General features: G+C 34.5%; 1 protein-coding gene across 6 annotated transcripts in view; it reads left to right on the top strand.

Annotated features, from left to right (window-relative positions):
* Nucleotides 1-12176, top strand: part of LMO3 (LIM domain only 3) — a 58020-nt gene extending 45844 nt beyond the window's left edge. For 5 of the 6 annotated variants that reach the window (XM_030321970.1, XM_030321968.1, XM_030321967.1 and 2 more), the window contains 2 exons: nucleotides 8944-9040; nucleotides 11684-12176. In XM_030321970.1, the coding sequence (XP_030177830.1) occupies nucleotides 8944-9040; nucleotides 11684-11707 (121 nt within the window). In that variant the 3' untranslated portion in view covers nucleotides 11708-12176. Of the gene's footprint in view, nucleotides 1-8943 lie in introns of all 6 variants that reach the window. The other variant, XM_032593915.1, reaches the window with a different exon arrangement.
* Nucleotides 12177-14503: the final 2327 nt, after the last annotated feature.

Here is a 14503-nt window from a genome sequence, read left to right as displayed (position 1 = left end):
TCCCATTTGTCCTTATTGAAAGCTATAACTTTTATTTCCAGTGGGAACTATATACTATTGATACCTTTTTTAAGAGAAATGCAGAGGATATTAGAATATGCAACTGCACATATCATTAAAACACATTTAAAAAATTAGCACACTTAATAGATTTTAATGAAAATAAATTCAATGTGAGTGTGAAAACACCTGGATATAGTATATAATCAGGACACATTAGTTGCATCAAGTTCTCAGTTACAGTCATTTGCCCCGCTTTACTGTTTTCACTGCAACATCTTCCTATGAATGAGGCCCTGTATATCCCAGAAAGAACCCAATGTTTACAGTGCAAACAGGATTCAAATTCTAGCCCCATCCTATATCAGCTTTGTCATCTTGAGTATGTTACTTAACCTCTGAGATTGGTTTCCACACCCTGAAAACAGAGGCACTCATATCTATCTTGCACATTTTGAAAATTCAATGAAATAACTTATATTAAATAGCAGGAACACAAATGGTTCTAAAAAAAGTAGCTCTTGTACCTTGATATTTATAATTTACTTTTACCAAATAATATTCCGTTAACTTGGTTTTTACCCAAGAGATATATCTCAGTGATACCTCCTGCTAGATGCAGATGTTCAGAGAGGTACCCAATATACCTTGCAATATATAATTTATCCAGGAAATTATTCTTGAATTTATCTTGAATTCAAGAGGTCACCTTACAACACCTTGAGTCTTCCCAGCAAGTTTTTGGAACTAAAGCAGGTTAATTCAGTCTATGGTGACATTTAGCCAGAAAAAAATTGGCAAATATGTGCGTAAGGATATAGGTACATGAGCACAAATATCCACACATTGATACAGATACATTTACACGCATGTGTACCTATATGTGTATATATCTTAAAGGTGCACTAGTAGTAAATTTAGAATACTTCTGTTTACTTCTGCTATTGATGCACTAACACATCCAGTAACAATACAGTTACCTTTATGCAATAATAACATTTACTGCTTTTCTACTTACAAAAGGTTCCATATTCATAGTAGAAATTTTGGAAAATAGAAGGAGATAAAGAATCATATTGTCCCATGTCTCACTATTCTAAAAGAAGGTATTTTAATATTTAGATGTTGCTAGCCACATGTTTTCTTATGCATGTATGACAAATGACAAATGATATGCAGCATATATTTTATAATATATCCACAGTTGAGCTGCTTAAAGGGGAAGAACAGGGAAGAATCCTAATGTTTGATATTTGGACTTTTTAAATTTAATATAGTATGCTCGTTTACTTGCCCTTAGAAATTCTTTTAAGATATTTTAAGCTTTCTTGTGTCCAGTTTTATGTATAGAGCTTCATATATATAAATCAGTCTTCTATCATCAGACGTGTAAGCTATTTCTTCACAATTTTTTTTTAATTTTTTTTTTTCAACGTTTATTTATTTTTGGGACAGAGAGAGACAGAGCATGAACGGGGGAGGGGCAGAGAGAGAGGGAGACACAGAATCGGAAACAGGCTCCAGGCTCTGAGCCATCAGCCCACAGAGCCTGACGCGGGGCTCGAACTCACGGACCGCGAGATCGTGACCTGGCTGAAGTCGGACGCTTAACCGACTGCGCCACCCAGGCGCCCCAATCTTCACATTTTTATATCATCAATATTATCAACATAATATGGATTTTATAATCAGACAATATTCAAGTCTGTGTTAGGATAAATTCACAGGAGCATAATTAATTGGACAAACTATATAACTGTTTAAAGGCTTATGTGATATATTGTTAAAATGCTCTCTAGAAAAGTTGTACCAATTATTCTTATACCAGAAATGTAAAAGCTATGTATTCCCTTACATTCACTCTAACATTGGGAATTATTATTTAAAAAGAAATCCTTGTCACCGTGAGTGATGAGAGATGGTGTCCCATTATAATTTTTAATTAGTATTTATTTGATTACTAGTGGCCCTTGGATAGTTCTTCTTTTAGGGAACTGCCTGTTTATGCCCTTTGTCCATTTTTCTATTAGGGCAGGCCACCCTATTTTATCCATGTTCTACACAGAAAATTAAAACATCATTCAAGTGCTAAACCCTGCCTAAATTCTATTATGATGCAAAGTAATTGTAGGTTGTTAATGCTATTTACAAATCATATATCAATTTTATTTCACCATTGAAATAAAAAGTTGCATTCACAATTAAGTCTATCTCCTCAGTAGAACTCAGTCAAGTAAGACAAACACTCCTAAATTTTGACTCTAAAACTGTTCACATTCTTATTGCTGCAAAATACTATTCTAGTATCATTATTAAAGTACCTAATATATTTCTGTGTTCGCTTCATTTATTACATGCCATAATGGGACTGCATATCTTTAGTGCTGGTTATGCACAATTAGCACTTAGTTATTGTCTTGTCACTTCAGCCCCTACAAGACAAACTTCTTTAATGCAAGAAGTCAGCTAATCTTCATCAGTCAAGCAAAGCAGGCAAATTTTGTTACTCTGAATACAGAAGGTTTTCAATATAGGAGATTTTCTTTTTACTTTGACATTTGCTGGGGGAATCCTCTCCAATAAAGCCATATGCCACACAAGCCTATACTTTCAGGAGCCAAATCATTATTATAGCCTTGCACCTTTTCAAGTGAAACACAAAGCAAATAGGTAATTTATAGGCACTTTCCCTTAAGCAAACTTTATTGACATCTGAAATTGTGGTATTAGAAATGCTTATGAATTTTATTTAGCAGTCATTTTAGCTTAACTTTTAAATCAAAATATCATTAAGATCTAAAGCATTGCTGAATGTTTTCAAAACAGTAGTAAAAATAACTTTTCAGGATTGGTTGTTTCTTGAGCATACCCATCTTTGCCCTTTTTAGAGAGGTATGGTTAAAGATGTGAATCCTGAATTAAAAGTCTAATTTTTTTTCTATTTTAAGGGAAGCAGAGGAATGCTATTTTGAGCATCTTATATGATAACTTGACTCTCATTCAGAATTGGAAAATTTGGTGTAATAAGTTAATTTCTTAAAGGTGATAAAGCCCTTCCTCCTTAGACAATTCTATAAAACTAAGCGATGGTTTTATAAGAAAAGAAAAAAAACATGTTAATGAAATGGCCTCAGATATGTAGAACTGTGTAACACTAAAGAACAAAAGCACTGTGCTAGGCTCTGGAAAGAGAGGTGAATAAAATCTAGTTTCTGTCTTAGGGATATTCGGAGCTATGGCAGAGACAGGACATCAAAGAGTCACAGAAGAGTGTAATCGATGCTAAACAGATCTATACCGAGGGAAGAGAGGTCTGTCCTTCTTGAAGTCTTAGAGAAGCATCAAAGGGTTGATGTGCTGGGTTTCAAAAAAAAAACCTCCCTTGGACTGGGTGGAATGTAGGAATCGTGTCTGGTGGGGGTTGGGGAAGAGGAGGAAGCCAAGGAGCGGTGAGAAAAGGGTTTCCCAGACAGATGGAGCATCATGCAAGGCATGGGAGTGTGAAAGCATTTAATGTGTGCAGGAAATGAAAAGTACTCAGTGTGCTCAGAGATTACAGAGGGAGTTTGGTAGGGATATGGAGAAGTAGGGAATGGCGTGCAGACCAGAAGGAGATGAACTTGTAAAGGGAGGAAGTCAATGAATGAAAGTCAAAATGAATACAAACTTAAATGCTCGATCTAAAATACCTTTGTTATCTAAAGCCATTCGGTTCTGGAATAAATCTGTCTTAACCAGTATTTACTGACCACCCACCTCAAGTGGTAGCACAATTTATGGTGGTATTTCAAGGGATTCAAAAGAAATACAGCTCATGGCCACTGACCTCAGCACTGCAGGCCAGTTTGGAAAACTTGTTACGCATTCATAAGAAAATTTGAAATGCCAAAGTAAATGATATGCCAATAAATAAGTGCTCTGGGAAGGATCAGAATGAGTTGACATGGCCAGGGAATATTGATGGAGGGAAGGGAAACTGAAGAATTTTTAGAATTTAAATAGATGGTAAAAAGGGAGAAATAGTCCTGGCTAAAGAACGGCTTAAGCAAAGGTGAAAAGATAATCATTGGCAAATAATAATGATAGTAGAATTCTTTTTTTTTTTAATTTTTTTAAAGTTTTTCTTTTTATTTTTGAGAGAAAGAGAACGATCGGGGGGAGAGGTAAAAAGAGAGGGAGACAGAATCCCAAGCAGGCTCTGTGCTGTCAGCTCAGAGTCTGATGCAGGGCTTGAACCCATGAACCATGAGATCATGACCTGAGCAAAGATCAAGAGTTGGACACTTAACCAACTGAGCCACCCAGACGCCCTTGAGAGCGGAATTCTTATATAGTGGTGATCATACACCAGACACTGTTCCGTTTCACCTGTGCTCATTCAATATTCAATATAATTAGGTACTGTTACTAGCCTCATTTTACAGATGAGGTAACTGAAGTATGGAAAATTTAAGTAACTTGCCCAAGAAAACACAGATAGAAAGTGGTAGCCTCAAAATCTGAACCCAGCCAGTCTGGTTTTAGTCTCCAGACCCAGAGCTGATATGCAGGTCCTGGACTGTTCCAAGAGGGGTATTTTATTTTCTGACTAAGCAGATATAAATGGGAATAGATAGAGTGAAGTTAAAGTAAGGTAGGCTTTGAATAATTTATAGCAGGATTTAGGATGTGAGTAGTGTAAGTTGGTGCAGAAAAGATGATCGGGAATGAAGTATATGATAACAACTGGAGAGTCATTGGGAAAAGACAGTAAATGGGTGCACAGTGTATAGTGGTGAGATGATCGGTATATAATCAGCATCTCTTACTGAAAACAAAGTACAGGATTAAAATCTCCATCTTTAGTAACTGAGGATGCCAAATAGAAAATAGAGACATTTGAAATAATGCCCCCCCCCCCACTCTTTTAAAAGTATTGTGGAGATGGGAACTAATTATAATTGACAGCCACTAACCTCAGGGTTAAAATATGATGACTAAGTTAACATTTTCATTCTTAGAAAGGATGTTAAAAGGATGTTACAAATGGAGGCTTCTTTGCAGAGGCTTTTGATAACCTGCTTAAAACTACTCTAAGCCCCATATTTTATAAAGGTGTTTTATTAGTTATATTTATTTTCTGTACTCCTCAAATCTCTAAGACCATATGAGTTCAATTAGAGTCACTCCAAAATATCTGGAAATTAAATCTGTTATTATTAACTCCAAAACATCAAGATTAAATGGCACAGTAATATGATTGGGCATCTTTTTATTCCTTAACATACTTTTTTTTTTTAATGAAGGCAAAATTAATTGAGCTGACTATACCATAAGCAATTAGGATTAGATTACAAGGAAGATTATCAGCTTATTTTCAGGAATTTTAGCCTGACCTATTAATATACTTACAGTATCCTCTGGCCATCACTGCTTCTATAATATTTTTTTCTGCCAGTGCTAAATCTCATAAGGAGCTCATAACAGTAGAAATTAGCTTTTCTTACAAAATCACAGCTATAGATTATTTTGTTAAGCATCTAACATCTGCATTGCTGTTTCTGCAATTTCTTCATGTTTATATGTGGAGCATTTTAAAGGAGTATACCAAACCTAATTGCAAAGCAGTTATAATCTGCTTTAACCATAGCTTTCAAAATGTTTTAAGTTATATGGGGAAGTGTGACATTTCTTACCCATGTTCTGTTTTGTCTTGACCTTTAAGTATAAATTGAAATGCACACAAGATGTACTTTGTCCAGTTGACAACATTAGTAACAAAATATTTTAGATAGGAATACTTTAGATAAATCCCATTTATGTTACCAATATCTCACTGAATGGTAGGCAGACATTTTTTAAAGTTATACAAAGGAATATTAACAATACAAAAAAACCTGTATTAACTTTCTGGGCTAATGCTTTATTGCCTCCATGTCTTGAGCCCAAAGAGATCAGAACCCCTTTCCTTCCTCTATTGTACACATTATAGCTATCGAGCCTTGAGCAGATTTTTTTTAATTCTTGGAGGAAGCCTTAGGTTTTTCATCTGAAAAAGGCAATAATAATATTTACTTTCTCAGATGAACATAAATAAATGTAATCATGTATATACATGCTTAGCACTAGCACATGGTAAGCACTTTATATATATATATATATATATATATATATATATAGGAGGTGGCTATAGCACTATATATATATATATATATATAGGAGGTGGCTATAATAATCTACACTCCAAACATCGAGGTGAAGCTTTACATACTTCATTTGTACTATTTAACACAAACTTATAAAAGATACATTATATTAAAGATAGGAAAGGGGCACCTGGGTGGCTTAGTCAGTTGAGCATCCGGCTTCAGCTCAGGTCATAATCTCGCGGTCCGTGGATTCGAGCCCTACATCAGGCTCTGTGCTGACAGCTTGGTGCCTGGAGCCTGCTTCGGACTCCGTGTCTCCCTCTGTCTCTTTCTGCCCCTTCCCTGCTCTCACTTGGTCTCTCTCTCTCTCTCTCTCTGTCTCTCTCAAAAATAAACATTAAAAAAAATTTTTAAATATAAGAAAAAATGACGTTTCATCTTCAATATCATAAGCGGAAGGTTGGGATTTGAACCCTATTCATTACAATATGCCACTTTGCCTCTCATATACTTCTTAATTTAACATCCCTACAATCCAGTGATGTAGCTGTTTTATATTACCTACACAGAACTGACTCCAAGAAAATATGAAATGTACCCTATAAGTTGCACTGGGTAGGTGATAGCATCAGGGCTCAGGACTAGATCCCCAGGCTCTTGGTTCAATGCTTTTCTTATTATAATTACCCTGAATTTATTAATCTATAAACAAAAATTATTAAATTTCAATACTTCTGAAGGTAAGAATGACATATCTTTAGATGACAAAAAAAAAGTTTTTATTTGGGGTGCCCAGCTGACTCAGTCGGTAGAGCATGTGACTCTTGATCTCTGGGTTGTGAGTTCAAGCCCCAAGTTAGACATAGAACTTAATTTTAAAAAACATGTTTTTTTTTTTTTTTTTGATGGTGAATAGAATTGGGGGACTTGTTAGAAAATTAAAGCAGAATTTTAGACAATATGGAGTTGAAAGAGTATTTCCAATTCAGTTGGTTTTTAGAGAAAAAAAAGAATTCAGTAATATCAGCTAGAACCAAGAGCATTTGTTGAATTTATTTATTTTTATGTGCTCTTTTATTATTAGTTTATTAGTTCAAATTAATTTCAACAGTAATATATATTGAAAGTTTTGAACAGTAATCGGATATATCCGATTAAATACATGCTATTTAATGTAATCTCACATAAAAGATAAGTATCTAATTTGGCTAATTCTGTCCAACAAACGAAATATGTCCTTTTATTCAACATATCTTAATGATTAGGATAATCATTACGAGTCTACAAAAACTCGTTTCTTCAAACAGCACTTTTTAAGCACAATATTTAAAGGTTATAGTTTGCAACTGATAAAAAAGAAGATATACTTAAGGTTCAAACTCGAATGTTCATTGTATCCAATAGCCTTGGCCACAAACTCCAGGATTTCAAGATCAGTGCTTAGTCTGTACTTTCAATCAACATCATCAGCAGGCAGTAATCCTGGGGGAAAAAAAAAAAGTAAATTCCACAAATAAACAGACCAATCTTCCTTTAAGAGGAAAGCTAATTCTTTTCAATCTACTTTTTTTATTACACTATTTTCCCCTCTATCTACTTAGCTAGAATAAGGATAAATTTCCAAAGCTACCCAGTTGGAAAATAAATAGGTTCACTGTTTGTCTAGCATTCCAATCTTTGCAAATGTAAATCAGTCCAACTGCTCCTCATTTAAACCTTCAACTTCACAAAACATTAAAGGGTTGCTTTCACTACACAATTTAATCTATCCACTAAGATTTCTGCTTGAACATCATTCGAAATTGACTATCTGATAAAGAGAGACCACTATCAAAGGTCAGTGGGGTCAACTTGTATAATTACAAGTAGTTTTACTGGGTCAACTCTACTAGACACTGCTGTTTGAAGGTTAAATTGTTACAATTAAAAATATATACAGATCTCCCCAGAGTTACTTTATTGTTAAATGTACTGGAAACAGCACAAGCATTTATTTCTGACCTTAATTGTGTCCAAAGTGTCACCACTGGGAAATTATACAAAAACAGCACTTATTAAAAACATTACAATCTTGCACATTAAACAATGCTTTATAGAATAAAATACATAATTAGCTACTGGAAACTAGTTTATTTATCACATCAATATTAAGAAGTTCATTCAGGTTACTCCCTTTGGTTTAATTGGAAGTGCTCTAAGCAATGACATTTAATATTTCATAGTTGGTGAACTTGCCACAAACAAAAGAATATGGCCCAGCATCAGAGTCTGATGCTAAAACAACTTTTACTTCAGAACAATCACTTCCAAATTACTAGAATTTAATCACATTTTAATAACAGAGAGTAGAGGGAAGCTTTAAATGGGAAGCTTTAAAATGGGCTGCTTTCTAATTGTTTGATACATTTTAATGCCTTTTACCTTTTTTTAATAAAGTGAATAAATGGCCAGTGATGAAATCTTCCATAATCACTCCAGTGAAATATTATCATTCTTTTTTTATTTTAATGACTGTAAATATAGATCAATTTTTTTTTTTTTCTTTCCAAAGTGGAAATAAAAATCACCTCTGCCGCCCAAGGTATTTTCCTCATTTTTCCTTTGCTTTTTATATATAAATGTAGGATTTCAAATTTTGTATGTAATGTTTCACTAAATGACTGACATGGTTTAGTTTCGACAATAAAGGCAATTTTCTAAACCAAGCTTTCAAATTCAGGGAATTACTGTGTGAAATTATTATTGGGGAAAGAAATCTTCAAATCTATGGATCTGAAATTATCTTAACGCATTTTATTTTTTAAAATATTTTCAGATTTTGTGTTGGAGACAAATTTTTCCTAAAGAATAACATGATCCTTTGCCAGACGGACTACGAGGAAGGTTTAATGAAAGAAGGTTATGCCCCCCAGGTTCGCTGATCTATCAACATCACCCCATTAAGAATACAAAGCACTACATTCTTTTATCTTTTTTGCTCCACGTGTATATAAGAATTGACACAGGAACCTACTGAATAGCGTAGATATAGGAAAGCAGGATGGTTATATGGAATAAAAGGCGGACTGCATCTGTATGTAGTGAAATTGCCCCAGTTCAGAGTTGAATGTTTATTATTAAAGAAAAAAGTAATGTACATATTGCTGGATTTTTTTGCTTGCTATTCGTTTTTGTGTCACTTGGCATGAGATGTTTATTTTCGACTATTGTATATAATGTATTGTAATATTTGAAGCACAAATGTAATACAGTTTTATTGTGTTACCATTTGTGTTCTGTTTGCTTCTTTGTATTGTTGCATTTAGTACAATCAGTGTTTAAACTTACTGTATATTTATGCTTTCTGTATCTACCAGCTATTTTAAATGAGCTGTAACTTTCTAGTAAAGAATTGAAGAGCAAATCTCTCACTAATGATACACATATAGATAAAGCAAGTCTATCAACATTAAAATACTAAAAAAAAATGAAGACACCCACAAAGCATTTTAGCAACATCCAATATTATTGCCACTATGATTTAGAGTCTATCAGTGTTCTCATTATAACCCCCTATTTTCAGGGGGTTAAAGATCAGCTTTAAAAAATGCATAAAAATTTCATCTTAAAGCACTTTCATTTTATACCAACGTGAAAAGTGCCATTTTTAGAATAACTTTAAAGCTTAGCAGTTATCCTTTTAATATACTTTTTTTTTTTTTTTTTTTTTTTGCTGTGCTCTTTATCTACACAATGGCCAATGGCTTTGTTTTATTTATTTTTTTTCAGCCATTTACCCCTTATGTAAACTAGTGCCTTTGGGTATCATATAAAATTTTTCCAAAGGGTTACTTTAAAAAAAGTGTTACACCACTATTGTGAGATAATTTTAAAATGATAAATTTCTTGTACAAATTTTGCCCAGATTTCTCCGTAAGAGCTAAGGGTTTAATAACTTTATGGCTTGATAAATTTCTGGCACTGAAAGAATTTGAGTGCAAACCTACTGAAACCATGAGAATGCACATCGAAGTTATGATGATATTTGAGAAGGTTGCTTTTGATCAGAGCAACATAGCGCTCACAGAATTTTCTAGAAGAAGAGAAACAAAGGGATTGTTAAAAAGCTGAGGACTGGTGATTATATATTTTTCTGCATTTACCTGACACTTATTTTAATGTTCAAACATGAAGACTTTAAAAGTTTGACGTGTCTTACTCATGCTTTTCTTTAAGTAGTTACCGGCTCAGAATATATCACACTTAAGGCTGAAATCTGCCATTCCATTTTTCAAAGGTGAAAAATTATTCCCTTACCAACATGATAGCTGATAAAGAAGAAAGCTTTCTAGAAACAAATTATGGAGACTGATGATTTAAATTACAATTAAGGGAATAAAAATAAGACTATGATCCCTTCTCCTGGGTTGCTGACACTTTGCTACTTTGCTTCTGCTCCCTGGAATAGAACAACTTTTCAGCAAACAGAATTCCACACAGGCACAGTGAAGCATATTTTTATTAGAGCAAATTTAGTGCTATGGATTTTCTTTTTTCTCTACTTTTTTCTTAATCACTTGTATAGGAAACAATATTTCCCAGTGTTATTTGCATACATATTTTGTCCTGCCAATATATGCATTGCCGATGAAAATTAAATGTGATACCTGGATTCTTGGTTTGGGGCCAAAATATTAAACTGAAAATAATGCTGGTGTGGATTTTAGTTGTTTAAAAAAAAAAAAAAAAAAAAACAAAGCTTTATTATGAACCTGCATGTGAATCTGGTTATTGCCTCTCATTTTTAAGAAAATGGTTCTGTGAAAAGTGAATGATATGTATTTTTACAAATACTTCATGGTTAAGAGTGTTCAAGTCACATGTCCCCCAGATGTGAGATATACTGAAAAAAAGAAGAATTGCAGAAATAGCTATTTGGGGCCCACAGAATAACTATTATTTTAGCCTTAGAGCCTTACATTTGTTTCATGATAAGACTTGCATAGCCAAAACCACAATCAAAATCAAACAAATGGGGGGGGGAGGGGCAGAGGGATATGTGAAAAGTGGTTTTCTTAAGCAGCCCTGCTAGTCCCCATTAAGAGGTGTCTGAAATTCATGTGGATGTAAAATTTTAATTGCCAGTATCTTTTTCAAATGATCTTTTTTAGATTTAAATGGTTTTGCATATGTTTATCAATATGTTAAAATACTTGTAAATTGGGAACAAACTTCTCTCAGCTTCAGGAAGCTGTTCAGTTATCCTTGCCACCCAAAGACCAAACAAGTTTTTATTGCCTTTTCTTTTCCTAAATCTTTCGGGAATTAATTCTTATGCTTTTTACTACAAACAAAATTATTCACCTGGATTAAAGATTAAGGCCTTAATCTCTTTAGATTATCTTTAATCTCCACGAAATTGTGAAACCAGACAGAAATGGGTCATTTTATAGCTAATTGCCCATAAATAGTAGCATTTTTGACCTGAAGTACTAAGCTAATTGTCTTGACTACGCAAAGTCCCTGAATTGTTGTCAACTCACCTCTTTGTGTTGTGTGGCCTTGATGTCACTTAGCTCATCATCCGGCGCCTCCAGTAGGACACCTCCAAAGGAGCTTTGATTTCTCAAGCAAGCTCCCTTCCTAACCTGCGTCTCCCAGCGGCTGCCTGCGATGAAGGACCAGGCACCTCCACTCCACCAGAGTGCTGGCTGAGTTTAAAAGCTGACCTGTGTTTGTAATTTCACTTTCATCTTGCTTAATAAATATCTGCTGGATTCTTTCATTCACTTTTTTTTAATATTTGGATTTATGTTTTTAATAAAAGGGGTCTTATACTATTTGATTGCGCTTAATTGGCAAAAGCCAAGATACTATCTAGAAAGCAGACGTGGAGTCCATGAAAAAAGAATAAAGTGTGTAAGCACATTTACTTTCAAAAGGTAAATCATAACCTAAAGCGTAGACAAAGTACCTCAGATGCTTTCTCCAAATGTTGTATTTAGGATCTCTGAGCTAGGTAGTTTATTGCTATTTACTTTTGTGGGGAAAATAAAACTTAAAAATGAAGGTAGCAATTGCTGGGTGTAATTTGGTACATTTATGCAAACTTCAAGTGATCTTCCTGAAAGCCATGGTGTTGCTGTTGTCAGACTAAATTTCAAATTTCCTATTTTGTGTATAATGAATTAAAACAAAACAAAACTAAAGAAAAACTCAACTAAATCCTACATCTTCAAGGAAGAGATGTTGTGCCTTAAATGAAACAGGGTACTGAAAATTATATCTGTAGTAAAACATACCATGCACAAGTGGTTTCCTTTTAACTATCACTTTAGGCAAGCCGCTCTCAGAGTAGTCACTTAAACAATTTCATAGAAATGATACAGGCCAAACATGTTTAACATTCACGTCAGTAAGTTGCAAAAACAATCTGCATGTTCGTTGTAATAGGCCATTAGCGCAGAATACAATTTTAGCAAAAGCCTTTTGATTACTACTTTTTTCTTAAAAACACCATTATAGATATTTCTTAAATGTGATTGTAATGCAAGTTAAGGTAACAGAGAGCAAAACGTTAATATAGCCATTATTTCGATTGACATTTATTGAGTATCTACTCTATGACAGGCCTTGACCTGAGCATTCAGCCTCCTATTGGGCTGACTTAGGACCCTTCATACATCAGAAAACTTCAGGGTATCTTTGCACTGGTTTATACTCATCTCAAACCTCCTGATAATGAACACACAAAAGCGAATACCGTCTACCTATTCAGCATGTCATTGGTATGAAGGCCCCAGAAAATATCTCAAGTAATCAATGTGTTCAGAGAATTATCTCACACAAATTACTCATTAACTCAATAGCACATAATAAAAAAGAACATCAATTAATTAATGAGTCACCCTCAGATCACTATGATTACAATGGAGCTCTGTTGAAACAGCAGTTATAAATGGAGTTGCCTCTCTTTATTCATTGTTTGCAATTGGCCCATTGTTTGGCTGAAACCAGTGTCATATTTAACACATGCCTGTAGGTAATTGTGTGATTAGTATCATAAATGAAGAATTCAGAAAGTGTACTGCTTCTAAGACCTTATAAATGATGGGAAAAATAAAGGCAGCTCTCACTTGTACTATAGCTTCCGTTGAGGCCAAGCCATTAGACGGGTATTATCTATCTAAAGGTTGTACCTTTACGTTTAAAAGACTTACATGTTGAGATGCTAAGACATGTAAAAGTAAAATTTTAAATGCTTTAAAATACACTTAATTTCAGTAACTTTTTACAAAGACTGAAATATGCATGACCAGTTTTGTAAAAGTTGTGGTACCCTAAACGGACATTTTAGTTTTTTTTTGGGGGGGGGGGGGGTTCAGGAGGGTGTGTAGAGATTGACAGCAATAGGGGAAGAGATTATAAGAGATACCAAATATTACATACAAAGTCACCAACTAAAGTTTCCCAACTATCTTGGTAAATGCCATTCCAATAAGCTTATAGAATAATTATAACAGTTCCCTTAGGTAAGTAAGAAACATCTGTTGGTAACACATAGCAGGTGTTAACAATTACACATACTGAAATTTTTAAAAACGTTTTTAATTAAAAGAATTCTGTTTTCTGAAAAGAAAGATATGTTAAATTCAAAGATCCTCCTGTTTTGAGCGTGCAGACCACGTAATGCACAAAACTGTAAAGCCCAAATCATCTTGGATCAACTAGGTTTCGTGTTTGGTTCAGATCACTGCAATCAAAAGTGAATTGGAATTCATTGCATTTTTCACACAATTGGTATTCTGGGCTGAGGAGCTGAACACTCATGAAATTGGTATAGGAGAGCTGATTACAGAATATTTTGGCTTTATGGGCAAGGTGCTTGACATTAATTGCACCAAATTTGATGGACACAGTACAAAGATAAATGAGAACAAGAAACATTCAGAAAATAGATTATCCAAATCTTGTTTTAACCCTACTTCTGCAGAAGACTTAAAATCACCTAAAACAGTCCATATGTAACATTATATGACTCATCTTCAATAGCTTTTAATAATAGCTAACATTCACGGCACACTTACCATGTATCAGGCAGTTTTCTGCGCCAAGTAATTTCCACAACACCCTTGTAACATAGATACCATGGACCTCAATTTTACAGATTTTAAATAAAAACAGGAGAGTTTGGGGCGCCTGGGTGGCTTGGTCGGTTAAGCGTCCGACTTCGGCTCAGGTCATGATCTCACGGTCCGTGAGTTCGAGCCCCGCGTCGGGCTCTGTGCTGACAGCTCAGAGCCTGGAGCCTGCTTCAGATTCTGTGTCTCCCTCTTTCTCTGCCCCTCCCCTGTTCATGCTCTGTCTCTCTCTGTCTCAAAAAATAAATAAACGTT

Source organism: Lynx canadensis, chromosome B4, assembly GCF_007474595.2.
Source record: "Lynx canadensis isolate LIC74 chromosome B4, mLynCan4.pri.v2, whole genome shotgun sequence".
Taxonomy (NCBI): Eukaryota; Metazoa; Chordata; class Mammalia; order Carnivora; family Felidae; genus Lynx; species Lynx canadensis.
This window is presented reverse-complemented; position numbering and strand designations above follow the sequence as displayed.